Source organism: Xiphophorus maculatus, chromosome 7 (assembly GCF_002775205.1).
Source record: "Xiphophorus maculatus strain JP 163 A chromosome 7, X_maculatus-5.0-male, whole genome shotgun sequence".
In the NCBI taxonomy this organism is placed as follows: Eukaryota; Metazoa; Chordata; class Actinopteri; order Cyprinodontiformes; family Poeciliidae; genus Xiphophorus; species Xiphophorus maculatus.
Window position 1 is genome coordinate 14,982,195 of NC_036449.1, and position 26,043 is coordinate 15,008,237.

General features: G+C 36.7%; 1 protein-coding gene across 2 annotated transcripts; it reads left to right on the forward strand.

Annotated features, from left to right (window-relative positions):
* Window positions 1–12,276: 12,276 nt before the first annotated feature.
* LOC102223370 (SLIT and NTRK-like protein 5) lies at window positions 12,277–19,813 on the forward strand. Of its 2 annotated transcripts, XM_023337629.1 has the most exons (3): window positions 12,277–12,418; window positions 12,788–12,900; window positions 13,285–19,813. In XM_023337629.1, exon 3 carries the CDS (start codon window positions 13,340–13,342, stop codon window positions 15,938–15,940), a length of 2,601 nt encoding a protein of 866 aa, XP_023193397.1. In that variant the 5' UTR covers window positions 12,277–12,418; window positions 12,788–12,900; window positions 13,285–13,339; the 3' UTR covers window positions 15,941–19,813. The 2 variants fall into 2 exon arrangements, with proteins under 2 accessions (XP_023193397.1, XP_023193398.1); XM_023337630.1 differs by lacking the exon at window positions 12,277–12,418 and having other exon boundaries at window positions 12,558–12,891.
* The last annotated feature ends 6,230 nt before the right edge of the window (window positions 19,814–26,043 follow it).

A 26,043-nucleotide genomic window follows, 5' to 3' on the forward strand; every position in this document is an offset into this window, starting at 1 on the left:
CATTTGATCTGTCATCTGAGGATAAGTTGGCTTTGGTTTACACATCGAGTCTTGTCAGCATGAGGAGCCAAGATAAGGTGGATTGCAGTATTTAATTAAGAAGGAAGGAAGCCCTTCTTGTATCCGGGTACATACAGGCACCACACAGCAATTGACCTTTGTGAGCATGTCAAGACTTTATCTTGCTCCCATCAGCCCCAAGCAGGAGTTGTCAAGACAGTAACTAGGAGTGTTCTCATGCAGCCCTTTTGATCTGCACAAACCCAGCATTTTCAAGTTGTTGCCTTCATGTCATTTATCAACCAAGTGAGACAATGTGATTTTATGCTTTTTGTTGTCAAATTCCTAAAATATCTAAATGCTAATTAAGGAGAGGAATTCTCGCTCATGAACAACCAAATTAATTTCTCGCTGAGGTGTAAAATGAAAGACAAAAAAAAAATGTTTGAGTTAAATCGAATTAGAGGAAGCATTTTCCTGAGCTATGCTAAAATGTGACAGACATAAAAGGGAAAATCTATTCTATACACGGTCTGCATTGTTGCCTTTTAAAAAAGACGTTTACCGGAAATCTGGACATCAATATTTGCAGTGAGCATTTAATCACATAACAGCTTCTGGACTTTGTCCATGATTCAGTTATAATTCTGTTATTGTTCTCATTATTCAGTCATAATTGGGTTTACCATTTAATGTTTCCATATCTAATGTCTGTGACAGTGATACACAAAGCAAAGCAATTGTAAGGGACAGCTTACTACATTCTTTCCTTAGCTAAGAGTGACCCCTTGAGGTATAAGGTAAAGTTGCGTGTTGTTTTTTCTGGGGGGTTTTAATATTGGCAGCCAAATGATCTCCTGTAGGAATATAGTATCAGCATTTACAATTAAAATTGTGGTAATTTTAGAGGATATTGATGACTATCATGTTCAATAATCACAAAAAAAAATATACTTTAAAAGGTTAGAACTAATGTCTCTAAGACCTCATTACATGAAAGAAACGTATTATTTCTCTCCTGCCCTATATAAAAGATGTGTAGTCAGACATTAGGTTTGAGTAACTACAGTTGCAGTTATTATGTGTTGGTTTTTTCATGACCTTATTTCAGACATCTTTTCACAGCAATGTCAAGTACTTCTCTTTATTCACCTAATGATTATTTTTTTTGCTACTACTCAATTCAATTCAGTTTATTCATCTAGCACCAATTCACAATGGTTACCTTCATTAAGGTACCATATGATCGATTTTTTTTTATTTAAAAAGTCAAATAAATTTTGACTTTAGTTTGTAGTTGGTTTGTTAAGCCAACTACAAAAAGTTATCAATTTCAGAAAACATGGCAAACTATATAGAGTGATTGACATTGCAGCAGTTCATCCTGAGCAAGCATGTGAACTCTGCTCAGTATGAAAAGCCATCTTCCATGACCACCAAACGGGTCAAGAGGACTGAGCAGAAAGACAAAAATCACAGAAACACTGGTCCAGGTTTATTACCTTTTTCAGTCAGAGTATTATTTGAGGTTCTGATGGTCTGTTTCTTCTCATAAGGCAGATTTACCAAGTTTTCAGTTGGAAATACAACAACAATTTTCCAACTTGTACATCTTTTGAGACGCTTCAAAAGATGATGCTGACAAATAATAAAAGGGTCAGAACAGATAATAAAAGGGTCAGAACAGACTACCAAAGTAGCTTCCTTAGTCTACAACAAAAACTCTATTAATTTTGAATGATTTTTACATGACGCTACAACTGTTGACGACGATCTACCAAAGCAGCGCAGCAGAGGAGCTGGAAAGTAGTGATATTTGTGTTAATGTTTTATTCAGTAGCTTCAGTTCTCCTTCAGGTTTAAAAAGGATAGCTGACTTGGAGAACTGGCCATCGATCAGATGTCGCTGGTGTGCATTTTGTTTCATAGTTAGACAAATAATAGGGTTTATTTTTAATGTGTATCTAATACTGCCGATATGTGTTTACCTGTATAGGTCTCCAAGCAGTGTGGCCAATTTTTATATCAGGTAATTGCTCTTCTGGGCATTATATAATTGATTTAACCAAACCACTGTTACACATTGGATTAGTGTGGCCATTTAAAATGAGGCTTACTGAAAATTTCAAAATAAAAGCCTCAATATTCCTCTCAGGTTATTGAGGCTGATATTATATTAGCCTTTATTATCTTTTTCCCTCAGGTTAGGTCGCAAGGCAGTGCATTAGCATTAGCTTTTTACCTAAAATAAGCTATTAGCTATTTTTCTTACTTATTAACCACGTTTAGTATACTGAATGGAGTAAGTCAATGACAGACAACATGCTAGTGATCCCCCACATGGTCCTGACAACAGTTAGGGTAAGATTAGCATTTTGGCTAATTTTAGCTGATACACTTACTGTACTCTAACATGCTGCATGGAGCAAGTCTGTGTTGGTCAACATGTTTGTGGAGAGTCACAAACATGTTGAGTACATTGTAGCTTACTTTAGCATTGATGCTAATGTTTAGCATCAGAAAGCTGGGTACAAAACAACGGGAACACTTTGGCAGGCCCTGGTTAAATTTCTTCAGGAATTTTCTAGTTATTATTATTATTATTATTATTATTATTATTATTATTATTATTATTATTATTATTATTATTATTAGTCTTAATGAACTTATTACCAAGAGACATGTGACAACAAATATTTTATTTTTGTTTATTTTTAGGTGTAACTTCAATTAGACATCAAACATATTTTTATAAAATAAGTCATCATAGTGAGATAACTTTAATAAATGTGTTACCACATACAGTTCCTAAAGTTGGTAAACAATTCAGACAGACACAGACACACCCCTACACACACATATTTTTTTCATGTATTTTTTTTTTTTGTCTGTGAACTTTTCTCTTGCTCTGTTCTGCTCATCGCAGATTATGGACATGGACCACCAGGTGTCATCAGAGTATCTTCATTTCTTCCCAAGCAGCTGCCAGGAAAGTTACAGCTTCATTACATTCTTTTTAAATGAGATCATGAATCTTCAACAAAATATCAAATCATGCAATTAATATTCTGTACATAGGAGTCTATAAACATTACACCCAACAAGCCAAAAAAAACTATTTACATCTATGTTGTTCCTTGCATGGGTTTTCATACTCTTGTACTCTGCCTGTTCATGCACAAGCAACTGTACAACTGCACATATTTTAGGATGTATGTCTTCTATTTTTTCAAACTGTAATTTTTTATTTTAGGTTTTGGATTAACTTGCATATTATACAACTGAGTTGTTTTAACTATTTCTACTGTTGTTTTATAATGTATATATCTGTGTGCTTTCTTTAGCCTACCTATTTACTGCAACTCAAAGGAAGAAATGAAGGTCTATTCTATTGTATTCTATTCTACTCCATAAAGAGTAACCGCACTGAAGTATTATGACAGAAAAAACACACGAACAGTTAAACAAATAAGGATGTACAACATGTACAACATGTCTTCCCATGCTGAAGCAACAAAGCAGCATGGACACATGAAAGAAGTCAACTGGAATTTATGAAGCTCTGCTTTTGGTCAGATAGAGTAAGCCTACATGCTTGAGATGATAACAGCTTTCCACTGAGTCCAGGGTGCTATAGGGGCTTCAGAAGAGTTCCCAGAGGCCATCCCAGATAAGATGAAAAGTTGAGTCGTGGTAGGTGGAATTATGACCGGTCAGCCTGAAAAGGTGATAAAGTTTTATGTGGTTGAAAAAATAGGAAGAAAGAGAGCTTGCTTGACTTTACAGAAATTAAAAATGTAACTAAATAAACCTGAATTCTTTTTTACAAAAGTTTAAGGGGTAGAAATTGAGTGTAAATATATCCTAAATCTGTGCAGACTTAGGCAGTGCTACCGTTACTGTGTTCAAGTGGGAAACAACATGCTGTGTGTGGCTTTTATAATGGCTTATAAATGCTGACTGCCAAACCAAGATCTGCCTTCAGGACCGAGGGGTCTATATGGAGGTTATGAGATGTCATCCATGATAGCTGACAATGTTGCCAACATATTTTCTCCCTTGCCTCCCTGAGGGAGGCCTGACTTTTTCTCAGAAGCTTTAGTTCAGACTGCTTGCTGCTAGTCCTTGCATCCACAAAATAATTTCCATGCCCTGTCTGTTATTGGCCCTGTCACTTAGTCTGGCCTCAGTTTATTGTCTAATGATCATGCAGAGTGTCAGTCTGTCTCCAGCACTCTTCCTTTGAGCCCCGCAGTTTCTTGTCACTAGTTTTGTGGTAGCCTTTTCAAGTCTGATGTGAGAAGCTTCTTGCCAAAAAATAAAAAACATCCTCCAGTGAGCTCAACAACCAGCTAATTTGTCCCTGCAATGACAGACTAAATTGTCTCCGAGGTGGCCTGGTGTTTAATCTGTCAAGTCTCCTTTAACTGCATAGATCTCAGTAGAGCGTTGACATGTCCCTCGTTATTCAAAAAATGCATTGTTGAAAAGTTTTCTTAATAATAGACAAGCTTTGATAGATTTTCTAAAAACCTTTTATGAGCTTTGTTCTGCACTCTTGGATTGTTGCTGCATGTTAAACACTTTTAACAACTTCTACAGAGCATTGTTAGGATGGTGTGCAGGTTGAAGCACTGAATAATGTGGATTAATTATTCACCACTGAATATTCCAGTCAAATTACGTCGGGAAAAGTGGCATTGTTATAATACATGTTCATCTCATTAGATTGCAATCTCATCAAAATTTCAATTTATCTTATTAATTCAGTTCAACAGACAATTCTAATTTATAAATGCATTCATCCACTAAATGAATGACCATATAGTTTGTTGTGCCTAGGTTGCTTAGTCCTTTCTTCTAATCTTCCCTCTGTGCACTTGGTTTGTTTGATATATTTCAATTACTTATTTATGACAACATTTAAAAATCAATTCCTCATAAATTGTGTGTTTTGAAAAAGAAGAGGACTGTTTTGTAAGGCAGAAGTTTGGAAGCTTGGAACCTGCAGCTCCGAGGAGGAGCTGGGTCTCAAAGGAGGCGCTAGGTCCACAGGCATTTTGCACAGCTCAATGGTTGCCTTGGGAGATTAAAGGATTTATCAAACATGCATGAAAGAATCAAGGCAACACTCCAGGTATATTTTTTATGAGGGTATAACATTATAACATGATGTAAAGCTCAAAAAAGTCGATTTTACGCAATACTGCCCCTTTAATTCCTTGCCTGTAATTCTTCTTAAAGCCTTCAAATCACCATGTGGCCCTCAAGCTTTTATCTGCATTTTAGCAGTCGTAATATTAAGTAGAAGAAAAAAGCATCTACAAGGCAAAGGTTGATGTGCTCTAAAATTTATTGATGTTAACCATTTGTTTTAGTTAATTTTGATGGTTAAGCCTCAAAGAAAATGAAACCTGAAGATGGGAACATATTGTTTCCCTGAAAATTTTAATATTAACCTAGACGAATTCAAAAACTTTCAGTGGAAAAATGCTGTGATGTGTTCTGTACAATTATGGAGAAAACTGCTGACTTTATACTTGTCCAGCATACAACCACTGACACCCTACAAAAGGTTAAAAAAAATTGCCTTTTCACAAAGTGCCGAATCCAAGCATAGTAATTGCAAGACTAGAGGAAGGAAACAGTGTGGTAGAAAGTGGTGCAAAAACAGCAGGGATAATTGCACACTTGTGACAATTGTAAGGCAAAGCCAAATCAACATTTTGAGAAAGATTCACAAGGTTTCAGTCATCAATGGAGTCAAAGAGTAACCACACACAGACTTATCGAGAAGGAAAGCTTAAACTATCACAGTCCTTGTGTTAATAATACTAAACCAGAGAAAATATCAAACGCCTCTAATCAAGGCTGTGCAGAGAAGACTGGAGTATTACTGGGTGGCCCAAACACTTTTCAGACAAAAATAATTTATAACATTTGTTTAAAAAAAAAAAAAAAAAAAAAAACAAGGACCAAATGTCTGGAGGAAGAATAGAGACGTACATGATAATCCAAGATGCTTTGAGTCCAATGTGAAGTAAAATTACAAGAAAGTTTTGTATCACTTTATGATTCACCCCAATGTTAATGTTGAATATCATTAACAGATATTCAATAAATTTTAACATTATGAAAAAGTTCATTTATTTCAATAAATCAGTTTACAAAATAAAACACATTTTATGGATTCATTACACACAGAGAGGGGTTTTTCAAACATTTATTTTTGTTAATTATGAAGATTTCTACTTACAACTAATGAAAAGATGACACCTAGGATTAGAAAATTACATCAGACTAGCGATCTGTTCAAGGTGCACCCCAGTTTACCCCTGAAGGCCGCTGGAACTAGGCAGCAGCCCCCCAGAAACCTTACAGGGATAAGGAGATAGACAGTAGATGGATGATATTACATCAGACCAAAGAAAAAAATATATTAAAGAAATGTACTGTATGTATGTAATGGAAAGCCTGTTTAATACCTGCTTATTTTTAAAGATTCTTTTCATGACAAATGCTCTTCTTTGGAACCCATGCTGTAAGTTAATGAATATTTTCCAACTGGACTCGGTTTCTGCCAGTGCTGCTGAAAGAAACATCACCTGGTTCAATGACGATCACATCACTATTCAAACTCAGCTGACTTTATCCAATTAGAGATTTTATTTTTCATTTTTAGGAAGAAGACTAGACGCAGTGGGCCCAATAACAATGGGAAGATAAAACCTGCTATCAAAGCAGCCTGGGATTCCACTTCAGGAGAGCCACAGGCTGATCCTATGCATGCCATGCTGCAAATACACACTAATTCATTCAAAAACAGCCCCAACAAAAACTTTACTGCATATGATAAACATTGGCATGCTTCTTACTAGAATCACATTTCTTTAATTAAATTCCTTTGTTTTTGTATTTCTCTTCTTTAATATCCCATGATTCTGAGAAACAAAATTTTGGATTCCCATTAACTGTCAGCCATAATCAGCAAGGTTTCTAGATTGAAATATATCTCTGTACAGAGAAAATTAATATATTGTAAAAGTTTTCATTTATCAGCTGACTTATTAAAATGAGTTAACTTATCAATTTCTACTTCAATTTATGCAGATGTCCTTGTATCTGCATTAGAACTAATGCAACAAAGGCCAGTCAGAGCCCTCCTGGTAGACAGTGGTAGAGCGTTTTATTGGAATGCTGCAGCTGGACGCACATGACAAACTGCAATGTGCCATCCACATAGAGAATAAATCAAGAGAGCTACCCATCATCCACTGTGGCATGGCTCCAACTCCATTTGTGTATGTCTGACCTTGGAACACATAATTGTTAGTCATCATCATTTTCCCTCATTCACTTGCTACATGTGTGCATTAGTGCATGTGTGCATGCTGCCTATGTGTTTGTGCAGCACACTACTTTCTGCTCCCAGTTGGTGAAGATTATGTTCAGTGTCATGGAAGACTTAGAGAGATACTAAATGAAGCTCATGTCATGCATCGCCTCATATTCCTGCTACACTTTTTGACCAGGGTTGAAGATTTATTGTAATAATGTAAGAGAAGCAAACATAAGCAGGAACAAAAATGAAATGCAAATAAGCACATTAAAATTTGGTAATAAAAAACAATGCAGAGTGACTGATATTTGACTGCAAGGAGATAAAATCATATCTTATCATACTTATACTGCACTAAAACATAAATGCTAATTTATGCAGAAATAGAGTTATAATGATAGGCTTAGCTAGCGATGAAGGCCCACACTGAGGAAGAAAGCCTCTGAAGGCCGTGGAAACAGAAGCAAAAATGAATTGCATGCACACTGAATACCGCCGTCATACTCTTTAGCATGAGCCACAGGCAGTGTCCCTGATGCGCCTGCTCTCATCCCATGTGAGCAAGAGCCAAGTGGAGAGTATGATGGATACAGCTCCATGAGGACACAGCAGAATGCAATGATACTTGACATGTTTCTGCCTCAGTGCTAACCCATCCAGCTAAAAAGTGCCAGACAGGTAGTGTTTTTTTTTTCTTGCGTGGGTGTGTTTTTTCTTCATTTGCTGTATCACTGAACTAACATAATATTTAGTATGCATCATGTGTCTCCAGTTCAGATCAGAAGCATTTAAATAATTAACACCGATTATGCCTGAAAGCCTATTCCATAACTGTTTGGTTTTCATTAGGGCCGACTGAAAAATATGCACACAGGGTGGACAGTGACTCACACACTATGACTCAGTTTACCTTTTAGAATAAACACACACACTGTTTAACTTTTTCTTTTTTTTTAGCAAAGCTTTTAATTATTGTAATCTCCGATTTAGCACATTCGGATTAATCCAAATAGCTAATTATCAGATTGGTTATGCATTTGTTGAACTTTATAGCTGCAGTCTACTCCATTAACATCAGCCCTTCTTGAAAGTAATAAATGATGATAATAATAACATAGGGATTTGTTGCTGCTGAATTCTACTTAATTCACAGGAAGCACCAAAGGGCTATCTTTTGTTCAGTTTATTTACAAAGTGCTAATTCACAACAAATGTTATCTCAAGGCAATTTAGAAAAAGAGTCACGTCAATCACACATTAAATCACACATACATTCCAATTAAACCTAGTTATTATCATATCCAATTGCATCATGCTAAGTACCGGGTTGAGCATCAGACTACAGTATGTCAAATTTAATTTCCCTTTGGGATTAATAAAATATTGTTGCATTTGAACTGAATTGAATTGAATCCCTGTGAATAAATGTGTTCTCTCTGGGCTGCCCAGTTACTGCCCACAGTCCAAAAACAGGTGTTTTAAATTATCTCTGTAAATTGCCTTTTAGTTGAGAGCATGTGTGTCTGTGCATGGTGGTTTGACCTGTGTGACCCTCTATGACCCTGTAAGGACCTGAAGACTTGTTCAAGATGTAAAAACTGAACAAGACCAGATGGCTCTGTGATTTATCTCAGGCTGGAGACATTTGAGATTGTGGTGGAGGGGAGGAGACAGAATAAACTCTTATGAATCATGGTCAATATGGACTACTCCTCCACTACATGCTGGACAGACAGCACAGTACCTTCTACAACAAACTCTTATTGCTCTGGTGTTGAAAATACAGCCTTCAACCTAGACAATAACTCTATAATTACTGTTCACCATCACTGATCCATTTGCACAAATATGTACGGTATATACATTTTTGGAGAACACTATTTTACTGTATAAACATTTCCATTTTATTGCATTCTTATTTATGTTGTCTGTTTTCTGTACAGAATATCATGTTGCTGTTGCCCAATAGCTTACCAAATCTGTTATCAATAAAATATGGTTAATCTTATTATTTTAGTAGAAAATAAGTCTTTAGCCTGCTGGAGACAGGCTTCAGTGCTCTGGCAACCTTGGAGAGATTAGTGGGTGGATTAATAGACAGTTTAAATCTATATGCTAGGTTATTTAAACACTTGAAATTACCCTGAGGTGGGACTGCTTGCATGCGTGATTGTCTGGCCTAGGTTGTTGAGTAAACTAACTCTTTGTAGAAAGCAAGAAGTGCTGAATCCTCTGCTAGTCCTACCCAGATCAGCTCAGAAGGCATGTGACCTCTTTTTTATTTATTTGCTTGTTTTTTTAAAGACGACTAAGTGTAGTCCCTTTCTTTTAGCTCTTTCCATATTTCAAGTAAGCTTCCCTTTAATGAAATTAACATTTGCAATGAATTTTGACTACATTATACATTCTATCATAAATAATGTCATTTTGTTTTATTTCTATTTGTTTGACTTACAATCAAATTGCAATTTAGGTACTTTAAATTTTCATATCCCTAGAGCGCCTACAATTATTCCTCACTTTGTACTGTGACTGTGTTGCAAATTTAATGTATGATTTTTACCCTAGTAGGTAAGTAAGTAAATTTTATTTATAAACCGGAATTCAAGCGCAACATTAATCCTAGTGAAGTTCATATGTGGCTCCAGAGGAATTTAGCTTGAAGGGCAATGGCTTCTTTTGGGGAGGTTGGTATACAGGCTTTTTAGTTAATATAAATACATTAAAAAAATTTTTTAAAAACCGTAACATTTCTCATAAAACACCTTTGTTGTCTATTAATACAACATAAACAATAGAAAATGCTGTCATTATGCTTTAAATTTGCTCATATGTTGCAGAAATCTAAGAAACTAATGTTTCCAATTTCTGAAGTCTAATTCTTTAAATACAAAATCAAGCAATGATGTCTGAGAAATAATTTGTATGTTATAGGTAGCATATGTTGTCTATGCCAGCTATAACACAGACAAAAGTATTTTGGAGTGTGAATGAGAGTAGAAACCCTGTCCTGATACCTGCCTGTTTTTATTTTAAATCCTCCACAGAGTCAGCAAAGTAAATCTGAAGGGAAAAACTGTCCCACAGTTTAGGAGCCACAGACTGAGAGAACCTGTCCCCCTTAGTTTTTAGCTCAGTGTGTTGAACAATCAGGAGACTCTGGGCTTGGGACCAAAGGCCATGAGCAGTAGAGTGTTTGATAAAAAGCTGACACAAATAATCAGGAGCCTGGACATTCTGAGATCTGAAGGTGAGAACAAGTACTTTAAGCCAAATTCGAAAATCCACTGGGAGCTGAAGTACATAGTATAAGACTGTGGTGAATATGAATGTATTTGCTAGATTTAGTAAGAAGTCATACTGTTGCATTCTGAATAGCCTGCAGACATAAAACTCATGATCTGTCCAGATCAGTAAAAATGACATTACAGTCATCCAAATGTGATGACACAAAAGCATGAATAATTTTCTGCTCTGGAGACCATGTCTTGAAATGTTTTGTTTTTTTTAATTAAACAGTAATGAGAAACAGCTCTAATGCAAGAGTGAAAGCCTAATGAGGAGTCAAATGTAATCCTACATGTTCTTACATTGTATTTGATTACTGGGCAAAAATAATCAACTGACTAATTGATTTTAGAATGCAGGTGAATAGAACCTATTATAAGAATCTCTGTCCTATTTGTGTTAAAAACCCGAAAATCTGTGGAGAGTTAGTAACTGCTTTTCCATTAAGTAAGAAATTAAATTAAAATCTCACGTGATCAAGCTTGTTCACACAATAAATAATTTAAAATCATGGCAGCAATGGATGTCAACATTTAGATTAAATATAATCATAATTGAGCCATGGCATTAGCGCTCATCACCTATCAGCCATTAGAGAAGACATTGGAGCAATAAGCCTTGGCAGTGGCTATGTATGCAGTGTTTTGACAAAACTGTAGTCACTGATTATAGAGAGGAGCTATGGATTTAATGTGTTGGAACCAATAGTTCAACTTTTAATGAACTGTGTGATGCTGATAGAGCTCTGATGGAACCAGCTGCACATTATCCAAAAAAACCCTAAAACAAACCATCATCCTCCTACCACTTCCTTCTTTGTCGTTTCCGGCTGTTGATCACATGACTCGTGTGATGCGCACAAAGTATTTGCATTGCAGTTTTGTGGATTACACCTATTTTGATATGGCTGAAAAACCACCTCATCCCAGCAAAGAAACTTATTATTGAAAAAGCTTTTTTTTGTTGTTGTTTCCATTAGGTAAACTTCTTTTCATAATTTCAATTTGCACAATTTTATGGTAAATGGAAATGCACCTAGTCACTCATCTGATATAAACACTGGATAACATGTTTACTCTAGCAGTAAATTAATATTATGTAATTAGTTCACCATTCTTTGGTGTAATTATTTGTTGTTTGCACACTTTCCCCTTGGTTTTCAATTAAATAAAAATTTCACTTAAAGATTTAAAATATATATTATGGTCAAAGTTAAGTTTGGTGCCCATAGGCAACAACTTTGCAATGTATTAAAAGTAGAATGTAATTAATAGATTTAGTCAATTCAGACTAGTTATTGTGATTAGGCACAATAATAATAGTAATAATATTGCTTTTATTATTATTGCTATTATATGAATATTAAAAACAGAACATTTCATATTCATAATATTCTTTCGACGTGTAATGTAGAAAGAAAGAAAAAGTTACAACAGCACCTTATATCAGTTTACTTTGGATTAGTCCAAATCCACAAGCTATGGAAAGGAAGAGCCAGAGTGATGGTGGAAAAGATGTAATCGATTCATGTCTGCAAAAAGACAGACAGTGACACGGTTATCCTTTTTTTTCAAGCTGCATCGCTATCTCCCCCCTGCAGGCATTTCTTATTTCAGGTCTGGCAGATTATATGAAGAGCTGATGCAACTTGGCGTTGGCAGGGCGTTTTTTTCTTCTTCTTCTTTTGTTTTGGGTTTGTTTTCTGCATGAATAACCAAGATGCGTTGTTTCAGATGCAGGAAGCACGCCTCAGACTTTAAATCATTGATATCTTTGGCGGACTTCTTGCTGGTAGGTAGGTCAACATCTTTTGGGGTGGTTGAGGAATGGGTGACGGTGGAGGTGTGAATTTAGATGGGGGTGCATCTCTGTATGATGCTCCACTGAGCTGATGTTTTGTGCATGAAATGACTTGACATCCTCTCGACCACCGAGTGAGAGGCAGCGTGTTTGTGCGCGTCCGGGGAGAGGAAGAGAGAAAAAGAGAGACAGGGAAAGAGAGAGAAACGGGGAAAGGGAGAGAGACAGGGAAAGAAAGAGAGAGCAGGAACTTAGTTACCAAGCATCGCTGCCGTGTCTCCTCCGGCACAGCGAGCTGAAAGAGAAGCATTTGGCAGTTATGGTTGATCAGCGTTTCTTTCATCCTCTCCTGTGCATTAGTGACGACGGCTGCGTCTACATTCCTATTTCTGTTTCGCTTCGAAGGATTAAAAATAAAAAAGATGCGCTGAAGCACCCAGGAAAGACCCTACATCTTCTTCAATGTGCGTGAGGTATGTATTTCCAGCAGGAGTTGGAGAGAAAATTATGCTAAATGTCTGTATTGGATGTAAGACGCTAAATGTCTGTTAATCTGCTGTAATTAAGGTATATGGTTCAATTGAAAGCTTGTGTTTTGCGTTTAATTGCTTTTTCATGTTTCAGCAAGCAAATGCAATATGGCTTCTCTACACAGACATTTGTTTTGTTCTTAGTTGCTCTGACCTCGCTTTGCTTTTTTTTCTTTCCTTTGCACTGCTCGAAGAAGTTCCTTTCAATTCATAGTAAAGTTTCTTGATTGTATGAGCAAATCTTGACTCATGAGCTTTCTGATGTGATGTGAGAGTTGCTGTCAGATTCGCATTACGATGTGTTTTTTGTTTTGTTTTTTATTCTAGATGACACTGAGGATACCTTAGCAGGACTGCAAGTTTGGCCATTATTTGCAGGAAAATGCAGCTTTGGATTCCATATGTTTTGCTCGGTGCAACATCAGTGTGCACCGTTGAAATGTCTGGCCATTATGGGGAAATCTGTCAAGAACTATGCGCCTGTGAGGAAAGAGAAGGGATGCTTACTGTGAGCTGTGAAAGCCGAGGAATTGCAAGACTCTCTGACATAAGCCCAGTGCTCTTCTCCCAGTATCAATTGCTTCTTACTGGGAATCTTTTGACAAAGCTTTCTACCAATGATTTTGCTGAGTACAAAGGACTTAAAATATTAAATCTTGGAAATAATGAAATATCAGAAGTTAAAGCTGGAGCTTTTAATGGACTGCAGGGATTAAAACGATTACATCTCAATAATAACAAAATTGATGCCTTGAAGGAAGAGTTTTTCTATGGCCTTGAAAGTCTGAAGTATTTACAGATTGATTATAATTACATCAGTCATGTGGAGCAAAATGCCTTCAGCAGACTTCGACATCTGGAGGTCTTGATTCTGAATGACAATTTAATATCTAGTCTGCCTGTAAACCTTTTTCAGTTTGTACCTTTGACTCATTTAGACCTACGAGGGAATCAGCTCAAAGTGCTTCCCTACATTGGTCTGCTGGAGCACATGAACAGCGTTGTGGAGTTACAACTGGAGGAGAATCCGTGGAACTGCTCCTGTGAGTTGATTGCTCTGAAGACCTGGCTGGAAAGCATTTCGTACACAGCCTTGGTTGGGGACGTGGTTTGTGAGTTCCCATTTCGGCTTCATGGAAGAGACCTTGATGAGGTTTCAAAGCAAGAGCTGTGTCCAAGGAGAGCCATTGCTGAGTATGAGATGCCACCTCCCCCTCATTTGGGCATTGACGCATACTACAGGACCACTCCAGCTGTTGGCGCCTCCTTCACCGCATCTGGCATCGCCAGATCTTCATCAAGACCGACCAAGGGACCTCGTCAGTCAGCCAAATTAAAATCAAAACCCACCGCCCGTGTCCCATCCAATAAGCCACAGAATTATGGTCAAATTGTGTCATATCAGACCAAATCTCCAGTGCCTTTAGATTGCCCAACTGCCTGCACCTGCAATCTCCAGATTTCAGACCTTGGGCTGAATGTGAACTGCCAGGAGAGAAAGATTGAACAGATCTCTGACCTGAATCCTAAACCATACAACCCCAAAAAGATGTATCTTACAGGGAACTACATCCCTGTGGTGCATTGCTCAGATTTTATTGAGGCAACTGGATTAGATTTACTTCATCTTGGTAACAATAGGATAGCTCGGGTAGATGATAGAGCTTTTGGCGATTTGACAAATCTGCGAAGACTGTACCTTAATGGGAATTTGATTGACCATCTTAGATCCAGTATGTTTTATGGACTAGAGAGCCTACAGTTCTTATATTTAGAGTACAATATCATTAAAGAAGTAACCGCGGACACTTTTCAACATGTCCCAAAACTTCAGCTTCTTTTTTTAAACAATAATCTCTTGAAAACTTTGCCTGAGGGTACTTTTAATGGCTTGACATTAGCTAGACTAAATCTTCGTAACAACCACTTGCGGTATCTTCCTGTCAGGGGTGTACTTGATCAATTAAGAGCCCTTGTTCAAGTCGATTTATATGAGAATCCCTGGGATTGCTCTTGCAATATACTAGACCTGAAGATGTGGCTGGAGCTGCTCAGCATGGGCACAGTTGTAAACAATGTCATCTGTGGCTCCCCCAAGAAGCTGGCTGGGGAAGATATGAGATACATTAAGACAACTAATTTCTGCCCTAATAACTCTGATATACTTGCTTCTATGATTCCGCCCTCCGAGGAATCCTTTCCGGGAAGCACTATCACTATAGAAACATCTTTAGACTCCGACACTCAGCTCCACACTATTCCTTTATCTGTAATGATTCTTGCCCTTCTCCTCTTATTTATTGTGTCTGTGTTTGTGGCTGCAGGACTGTTTGTGGCTACAAAAAAGAAACGGCAGAAGAGTCAAAGTGAGCAGAATGAATCGATGAATGCTTGCATTAGCTCTCTCAACATGGAGTATGGCCTTTACAAAAAGGCATCTATTCCCAAAGTAAGAACATCAGCTGGGCATGTATATGAGTATATCCCACCTCCTACTGAAGCCACATGCAGAACTGCTGCACAAACCCCCATGGACAACAAATCAGTGGATGGATTTAGAGACTTTGACGAGTTAAGCAGCGCCTTTCTGGGTAACCTAGATGAAGAGGCAGCCAGTAATGTGATAAGCTCGGAGTACAGCGCCACCACTCCAGAGCCTCTTAACAAGCCATCCACCCCTTACCGAGACGATCCATGCTACTATAGAGATGTACTCGAACCTGACAAGAACAGATGCCACAGCAATACTTTACCTTGCAGACATGGTGTACACTCATCAAATCAGTATACCTCAGACTTTGATGCAAGGCATCAATATGTGCAACCAGAGAGAATACAACAGACAATATTGTATTGTACAACACCGAGTTCCGTTTATGTGGAACCCAACAGGAGCGAGTACTGGGAACTGAAAGCAAAGCTTCATCTTGATCCAGATTACCTCGAGGTTCTGGAAAAACGAACTACATTCACACAGTTTTAAAACACCTGTCCTCTCAATGATCAGTGTGGATGCAATTGTGTGGTACTTGAAATAAAAAAAGGACAATTTTCTCAACTCAGCAAACTGCAGTGCAAGACATTAAATGCTTTTCTGGGAATTATGCTTTACAGAGCGAGAGATACAAGAGGGCAATTATTCATTTTGAAGTGTCACTTAACACTTCAGTCCAGTGTGGTTTGCAGTTGAGTTTGAGTGTGCAAATATGAACATAAAACTCAAATTCAGGGCTCTTATGACTCACCCTTTCACTGAATTCACCCTGAAGAGAATCACTGACAACAATTTGAGCCTGAGCTTTAGCTCTGAAATTGGCTGCATTTTATGAGTATTAATGAGCTATGAAGACAATATATTCTTCACCTCTAAATAAGCTCATGTTATTGGACAGAGATACGCATATGGCAGCCTGTTCTGCCAATTTTCTTACTTTTTTGTGTGAAACTCAAGCATTAAAGTTCACGTTAATTTTTATTGATTTATATACAATAAAATTGTAGAACAGTTATATGAAATACATTAATATTTTTCATTTTTACTACAAACATAAATTATGGATGCAGTGAATGTCTCCACTCCAGCAGATAAGTGGGAGAAATGTAATGATTGTCTGTAAGATGACAATATTACACTAGCCTCGTTTGTATACTTAGACCCCTCTGGTGATATCATCTCATTTCCCAACCAGCAAATGTTTTAGATTAAGTCAAAACTTGTTGCACTTGTGATTAGTAACCAAAACTGTGTATCAGTTCGGATGTCTTTATTTCTGTTTTCCACACTGCAAATTTGTACAAATGTAGTTTCTACAACTTTATTACACATAAATGTACATCCGTTTTAAAATTTCCTTAAGTCAACACCAAAGCAATCCAAGAACGAAAAGCATAAAAACATAAATATGCAACAAAAACCCTGTTAAATGTTTGATTTATACTACCTGTATTTCTTGTGCATCTGTGCAGCTGTGTTTCCATAACACCACATTTAATGCTTAGTGTAAAATAAAAGTCGAATCTGCTCAGTGTGACTAAGCATGAACTACAGCTGTTGACCCACAACAAGACCCCTTGTCAGTGTCAGGTTTGGCTTAATTTGGATGATGAAATTATATACGTTAGCTCAACCTCATCAAAGAAAGGACACCAGTATTTACTGTAATTACCATAATAGAAAAAGTGGGTGAGTAAATTAATTTGAGTAAATTATCCGGACCAACAGTTGAGTCTTTTTCAGGGTTAGAAAGAGCTGCAAAGAGATTTATTTACACACTAGGTTGGAATGTGTATAGCAAAAAGAAAATGAGAATCTTAAAATAATAATTTTGCAACAGACTTGGTAGTCCTGAATAGAAATATTCACCTGAGCCTGACTCTCCGTCAAACTAGAACTCAAGCATAGTATTTTCTCTGTTTGTAGCATTTAACTGCCAGAGCTGGGAAATAAATTCAGCAGTAGCTCATTATGACGTGAAACTTTCACGTTATAGCGAGATGTAAAACTCGTTAAAATGTGAAAATGTTCTCATTTTAACGATATGCTGCTTTTGAATTTATTTCCAAGTTCTGACAGTTTAAGGCTTCTGTAAGTTTGTCCTCAATGTTTATTGTTCAGGACCTGCACTGTACATACAAGTAGAGGGACAACTTTTAATAAAGACTTAACTTGTTAACTTGCAAAAAGATAAAGCAAAACTCAAAAAAATTCAAGAGGTTGTCAAATGTGGTGAAATTAAGTTACAAAGTGGTGTATTTCAAATCAAAGTCATTAATTTTGCATGTTAATGTTGAGAATTATGAAATTTCACCTGCTTCTGAGATATTAAAAAAAGATCAAGTAGGTAATCAAGTCAGTATTTTTGATTTATATAAAAGTCATCTCAGTTGTTGATTTTACTGTTGCTGGCAAATACTTTCGAATTTGAAATGTCAGGGAACAGCAGAAAGACATGTTGTGTGCATAATGCCAGTTTTCAACCCATGGCACTGGGTAGAAAACTGGTTGAAACAAATTTGCATTTGCACGTTCATGTATAGAGCTGCACAGTGACCCAGTTGTCCATGGTGTTGCCTTGCAGCAAGAAATTCCTCGGTTTAAATCTCGGTCAGGACCTTACTGTGTGCTTTTTGCATCTTCTCCCTGTGCAGGTGAAGATATTCTCTTCCAAACACCAAAAATATTTGAATGGAATGAATTGGACAGTTTAAATTGCCCATCAATGTGCATGTGTATTCATGGTTGTTTGTCCTGAGTGATAATCTGCTAGATTGGTGATCTGGCCTGGTTGCACCCTGCCTCCTGAAAACCTGACACTGGTAGGCAGTTTGGAGTTGGGTCCGTTTCATGCTTTGTCTCAATATTCCTTTTATTTAGAGAACATTTATTGGCCTCAGGCATATGTGAGCATCTGTTAAAAAACTATTTTTATATTATAAAAAAAAAAAAACTCCCTTTTATATATATTTTATTTCCTTTTCTTTAGTAATAGAAGATGAGAAAATGCACTATTGACTCTACTGATCAATGATGATGTCACTTTTGTAAATTCACAATAGAGAAACATGCATATAGCCACTGATTTGGTCTGATAAATGCAGACAGAAGGGTTACATTATGTTACAAATTATTTACTATGCATAGATATAGATGACACTCGGACAATCTGTTCATTTCTCAGTTGTCACCGAACCTTTATGACTATGATGCCATCTCTTCAAATGTGGCACCTTTACTTCAGTCATTTACTTCTTTATGGTGAGGGATATTATAGCCCACGTAACAACTAAGAGCTATTTGATAGAAAATCATAATAAATGACTGGTTAATCGGATAAAGTTATTTCTATGCATAAGACTTTCTTCAAAGGAACTAAGCACATCATCCAGTCTTAATCTAGTCTAATCAGGTCCTGGGGTAATAGAGTAAGCCAAGAAATATGACTTTCCCTGAGAGTTAAATACACAGTTATTTCTCAAATGCACTGAACTTGTCACCACGGCTCAGCCAATCAGAAGACATGCTGTTTCTACACTGTGTCTGCATGACAGCGAGTTTTTTATTGCAGCATGATGCTAAGCAAGGAGGATGTCTTGATTTGTTGCCTTTCTTGTATCAACTTTGTCATGGATTTACTTTTTTTATGATTAGAGCAAGTGTGCTAAAATATTCACAGCTGATGCATGATATGTACCTGCACAGCTATATTTTTATGTTTGTTTTGTTTTTTTATTAGTATTCTGCTATAAAATGAAAGTGATGAAAACAATACAAAATGCTATGTTTATTTGATTGTATCAGGTCTGAAGTTTGTTCAATTTGTGGTGTGTAATAACCTTTTTAGTTCAAAGCAGCAAAAAAAAAAAAAAAATCGAGTTCAGGTAGTGTTGAGAGAAAGTCTCTTAAATTATATTAGGGATGTCCTGAGCTGATCCCAGGCCTACTGTCTCAGCAGTGCAGTCATTTGTTGCAAACTTGGTTTTGAGGTTTATAGCTTGACAAATAGAACAGCGCTTTATTGACCTGAAAAATCTTGATTTTCGAGTAGCCATGTAAAGCAGTCATCATATTCTTTCCTTGCCAGGTATGGTGGTGTATTGCAAAACCTATGTAATTCAGGCAAAAATATAACAAAATTAAGTGTATTTTTTGGAGCATCACATCCTTACACAACCTGAAAACATCTGTGGTGCTTTTGATCCAGTCTAATGTTGAGTGTGTATTAGAATTAAAGCTGTAGAATTCGCAATGTCCAGCTGCATCAGTACAAGGTACATTAGTTTTAATAGAATAGAATAGAATTACTTTATTCATCCCAGCAGGGAAATTATTTCGTAGTTACAGCAGCATAGAGACAAGACACACAACAACATTCGATATATGTGTGTGTATAGGCATTTCCGTCCACACTGTTTTTATTATTAAAATTACATTTCTTTCTGTATCTCTCTGGATAGCATGTAACATCACCAATACTAGTTGACATGAGAGAAAAACTTGCCGATAGGGTAAAATTCCTGAAAACCTTCATTTTTCTGAGATATGTGGTGAATGCTAGTTTGCAACTTCTACTTCTTGTTTTTTACCGCTATGCGTAATGTCAACATTTGACAAATTAAACTTTGCATAGCCTGGTTGGTTTTCTCCAAACGTGCAGATGGAAACATGCCTATTTCGCATTCTCTTTCTTTCTTTCTTTTTTTTAACTTTTTTGTGACATCTCAAAGGTTTGCTCAAAATTCGCATGACAGTTTGTTGGAAACATAGCTTGTGTCATGTGACCTAGCCTGTGCAGTGCTCAAATATAATTATCTTAATGGTAAACAGCAGCTGAAACAGTTGTCATTAAATTTGAGACATTCAAAGCAACGTTATTAGTTTATGAAGCAGGATAATTACTTTCTCTGACAGCTGCCTGTGCCCACTGTTGGGTAGAATTACTATGAAACATATTTTTAGCCAAATCACATATTAAAGCAGAGTAAACATGCTAATATTAGCCTGGCACTTTTGTAAACTTCTCAGCATTAAAGTTTATTTAGCAAAGAAGAAGATATGAGTTTTTTTAAGACTATATTTGAATGTGCAGAGCCAAATATATCATTATAAACAAAAAAAATTAAATGATGCTTTATGAATGACAGAAAGTTTGGACATCCCTAATTCTTGCTTATATTTGGGTTAATCTTATTTTCTACAATGCAACAGTGTAATAAAATGTGTTTACTGTATATACCAGAAATTTGTAAAGTTTTTTTTTATTCACTACGTGGTTATTACTGACAATATGCAACTGTTTTTTGGTCCCTATTAAGACTATAAATACTACTAATCTAAACATGCTAGAATTAAATGTGACTGTTGTGTGAATATTTGCAAATGTTTAAATTACGAAGAGGAAACTGGGTCAGTCTCTGGTTCTTATTCCAACTTCTCTTGTTTGCCTGTGTTTGCTTTGTTTGATTTTCATACAAAACAGTGATTTTTCTGTGTCAGCCTCTGTAAATAGAACACATCATCAGCATTTTCATTGCAAACTTGCTTTGTCTTTGAAGGCAAAAAAAAAAAAACTCATGTCTCTTTATTTGGAAAAACAAAGTGCAACTAGGAATTTGTGGGATTAAAATATCTACAGTGTGCCATTTTATTTAGTAGTTAGCTAATGAATAAAAGATATGCATTCATTTGAGTTGCTGTTGTCTTCCTTAGCTCTGCAAACCATGTTGTGTGTCACACTGTATGGGAAGGACAGAATTTAATCGTTCAACAAGCCCTCTGGCGATTTCATGAACATTTCAGAGCTGAAATCCTATTAAAATATTCAAGACATTCTTTTTTCCATAGTTAAACAAAAAGAAATAATGAAACACTCTATGATGCATATTATTACTGAGATTGACTGAGAGCTTGAATAATCAATGAAGCTGTTTCACGAAGTTCAGACAAAGGCTATTTGCAAAACTGGGTTTTATTTAATAAAGTCCCTATGGAAAAACAAGACAGAAAATTTTTAATGTAATGTACTCTGTGCTGTAATATTAAAACAATTGACCTCGTTGTAGTTGTGCAGTACAAAGACATTTGTGTGCTTACAGACACTTAAGGAAAACAAGATTTGTTTTGGGATTTTTTTTCTGCAGATATAGCTTTTTGGAAGCTGAGTATCCATGGTAACATCCAATTATCTGACACATAAACAGAAAAAATCGTGTGCATGAGATACAATTGCCATACAGAGTTTGTAAACATTTGATACACAGACTTCTGTTATGTGTATTTTTTTAACTGTATTTCAGTATCTGTTGTCTGTGGTTTATCTCTCCTAATCTTCCGTTCAATTCTGACTAACACTGCTGTCCCCAGTGAAAAAAAGCATGAAAACAGTATGATGCTGCCACCAATATTTTTCAATGTGGCAGGGTGCAGTGCAGTGTTAGTTCTTCATCAGATGTAATCTGTTGTGGCGTTGCTCTCCTCTGACAAGAGCAACCTTGCAGCTCTTGTAGAGATCTACTTGGTCTACTGGATGCTTCTCTGATTAACGCGCTTCATGGTACAGTCATATCGCCGTTGTGCCATTATGATAGATTGGACAGCACCATGTGAGATGTTCAAAGATTAGTATATTGTTTTCTTACCTAACCGTGGTTCAAATTTCTTAGCTTTATCACGGACTTGTTAGGCAATTGATTCCACTACATTTTATTTTAGTGTATCAGATAGGAAGTGAAGACAAACTCAAACCACCTTTTCAGACTTTTATTTTGTAAGACATTTTGAAAAGTATCTAGAATTTTACCCTTCACAATCTTGTTCTACTTTGTGATTGGAGTGAATATTAGTGAAAGGCCCCGTATACTCATTCAGGTTTTTTTTTTTGTTTTTTTTTCAGGTTGATAGTGTAATGTTGCTTTGATTCTTGAAGACCCCAGCTTTGCCAGGGAGAGGGAAAATTAGGGCAGATCAACATTACGTAAGCTTGAAGAGATGTGTCAGGCAGTGTGAAGACGGCATATGACTGCAAGCGCTAACCAAAGGACAAACACTAGCTTCCATTGGTCGGGCAACACGTTAGAAACACAGATGATTCAAACCTCCTTGACATTTTTGTCGTTGCGAAGAGTAGAGAAAAATCTTATCTGTAACAATCCGCGTGTGGTTTGCAGTTGTTAGTCTCAGAGTCTGTGTCTGTCCCTGAAGATTTCTGAGTCTTCTGTTTCCCTGAGCTGTGTTTGCCGTGTTTCTCTCCCTCTCACTTTTATCTGTGTGTGTTTAAAAGTGTGTCTGAGTGCATAAATTATTGACTCAGTGTGTATTCATGCTTGCCTCAAGGACTTTGCCAAACATGGCAATACCTTCATCCTGTCTATTCGTCTTTCGACATTTTCTGATTTAAAAGCCCTCCCCAACTGAATGCTTTCAGTAATAATTGATGCGCTGCATTTCAGACATAAACTACCATTTATCTATGTCCAGTTTTCTTGTTAAATCATGTATGATGTTTGACGTCCACTGGATTAGGATGATTCTGGAAACAAATCACACGTTTCTGGGCTGGGTCTTGAGGGATTCAGATTTGCAAAATTTTGTCAAGAGTATTGGCAACCACTGAAAACAGTATGTTCGAGGCAGACTAATATTTATGAAGGCTGATCCAAGCTTATGTCTGCCAACCTGAGAAAAGTGACAAAATCCCCCCATCATCCTCCCATTTATAGTACTCAAGCTGAACACAAGAGTGATATTTCACATCAAGAAGAAAAGAGAAAAGCTTAAGCAACAGGCACACTAAGATGCCATATTGTGAAGACAGTGAATTGATGTTTGTAAGAAGCTTTCCTAGCTCTGAGTAAGAATATCTGCTGGCTGTGAGCATAATAACGTCTGAGACTTGTTGCTGTTACCAAGATAAATGAATTCCTTTTATCCCAAACATTTGCCAGACATGAAAACATCCAAATCATGAGTCATTAGTTACCATTTGGAATAATCAAGAATATATATGTTTATGCATTTGTCAATACAGAGAAGTAGACGGAAGAAATGTGTTTCTACCAGTTGTATAATAGGATTTTGGTTCTTAAATGAAGATGCTGAAAGTTGCTTCTGTAGCAAAGGCACACGTGTGGTATATAATGTATATGAGGACTGTAAATTTTTTAACATGTTTTCATGGAAGCTTGATTAAATTGTATATGCTCACGTTTAAAATGCATAGTGAAGCAATGCACTTGATGTAGGTAAGGTCCTGGGTTCGATTCCCGGCCTGGGGTCTTTCTACATGGAATTTTCATGCAGACTCAATGTGTATCCATGCTTGCCTCAAGAACTTTGCCAAACAAAGCCTCAAGGACTTTGTACCGGAGAGAAGCAGGGTACTCCGGCTTCCTCCCGCAGTCCAAAAACATGACTGTGAGGTTAATTGGTTTCCCTAAATTCTCCTTAGGTGTGAGTGTGTGTGTGCATGGTTGTTTGTCTGTCTCTGTGTTGCCCTGCGACAGACTGGCAGCCTGTTCAGGGTGAACCCCTGCTTCCCGCCCGAAATGTCTCGCTGGAGATAGGCACCACCCTCCCAACCCTACTAGGGACAAGGGTGTAAGACGATGGATATTAGCCAATATATTTTGTAATTTGTTTTCACTGTAAGCATTGTTAAGCACAGGGATATTAAATGAGTAGCTGGGTTCAAATGTGATGGAAAACACAACAGATTAATCCTACTCTGTCAATCCAGAAAATATAATATAATGTAAACTGTGAGTCACCAACACAAAATAAATATTTTTGTATAACATTTAGCACCTTCCCTAGAGTTTCATCTATGTCTCAGAATCCATCCAAGAAGTTCTACTTACCTAACAGGATTTTTTTGTTGGGTCCATTGTAACCTGGCATTCTTAGATTAGCACTAGTTCCTCCTCTGGCAAAGACTGAGAGTCGAAAAACAACACTTGTTCTTGTAAAAGATTCTAGTAGTGGAGGCACATCTTTATTAAACATCTCTGAACTGGTCAGAAATTACTCTCAATATTTGCACACAGTTCAAAGTTTTATTTCATGATTTATTAAAAAAGGGATTAAAAATACTAAATAAATAGCTAAAGATACATAAACTGAAATTATTTTCCCTCAGGAAGGAATATCAGGTTATTTTATTTGCTGAATGCCAGAATAATAAGTTGGATATGTTGTTTTCAACAGATGTTTTTTTTGTGTGTGTGTGTTAAATTAAGAAGTTTACATATTTTTTGTTCTTTACAATAGTTTGCTAGAATTCTCTTCCATTCCTCAAGATCTGAATTCAGAGACAACCTTGCTCGTAATAAACTTTGTAAAATTTATTTTATGTTGCAGTGAACTTTGAAGAACATCCACAGACTCAATTTTAATTGGAATTTTAGAAAACCATTGCATCATTATATTTATGTTATTAATCTAGCATGTAGCAATTAAAATTGGTTTGCTTATCCAAATTGACCTAAAACAAAAACAAAAGGTTTAGTCTGATTAAATGTCAGAACAAAAGGTTATGTGTTTTATCAAACAGTGTAAATATGTGATTTCAGCTATAAATAAAACAGTGTTTACAGGCACTATTGTGAAAGGGTTAATAGCGCTCCCTGGTTCAAAGTAATCCGCTATGTTTTCCTCTACTCAATCGTTAGCATACTGGGCCATTCTCATGCTGCCCTGCAGAGTTGCTTATCTCATCTTAACCTCGGCCTTTCTTTCTTTTTTTATCAGCTCCTTCTTGTAGCTCTTCATCACATCAAGGGCACTGATGTGTCTTGGCCTGAAGTGTCACAAGAGTGGCTACCATTAAAAGGCAGGCTTACCGAGTATAAATTTGTTATAAAAAAAAAAAAAAAAAAAAGGAAGAAAAAAAAACGAGCAGGACCAGGATAGGCTAGATGGTGTGTTGCATTTGTTTAATAAAACTATTCTGGTTGTTTATGTTGTTTGCCTCAAGGTAGGTTTATTTAGAAATGCAGCACACCAGCATGAACAGTGTCTCCTGCTGATTTGAAAAAGATGTGACCTGAAAGGGCTCTGTGTTTGTTTCCTCATTCATTTAAGAGAGAGAAGAGAGGGATAGAGGAGAAAGACACAAAACCCAGAATGAAAAAGCAGCTGAGCCTTAACAATAATGCCAGACTAAAGATAAACTTTTAACTAAACAAATGTTATCACACAGCTTACATAGAACTGTGGGTTAGTTTGGGAATTTAAGCATGAAAATACATATTATTTATAGTCAAAAACAAAACAGTACTGCTTTTTTTAAAATTTCATAATGTAAGGCCCCTTGATAAATCTGACTTGACTGTGAATGAAGTGCTCTGATGTGTGAGTGGACTGTTGCAGATTGCCCATGTGCTGTGGCAGACTGAATTTAAATGCAGCAACTGCTCGACTGTTTCCTTCTTCTCCTTCCAGACCATCTTACAAACTCAAACCGACACCTGGAACGCAGGTAGCTAATCGCTGGAGCATAAATATTCAAATGCGTGCTTTGTTCTCACGCATGTTACTAAATCAGATTTGATGCTTGTAATAATTATTCTCCTCAAATGCTTCCTTTTTTTCTG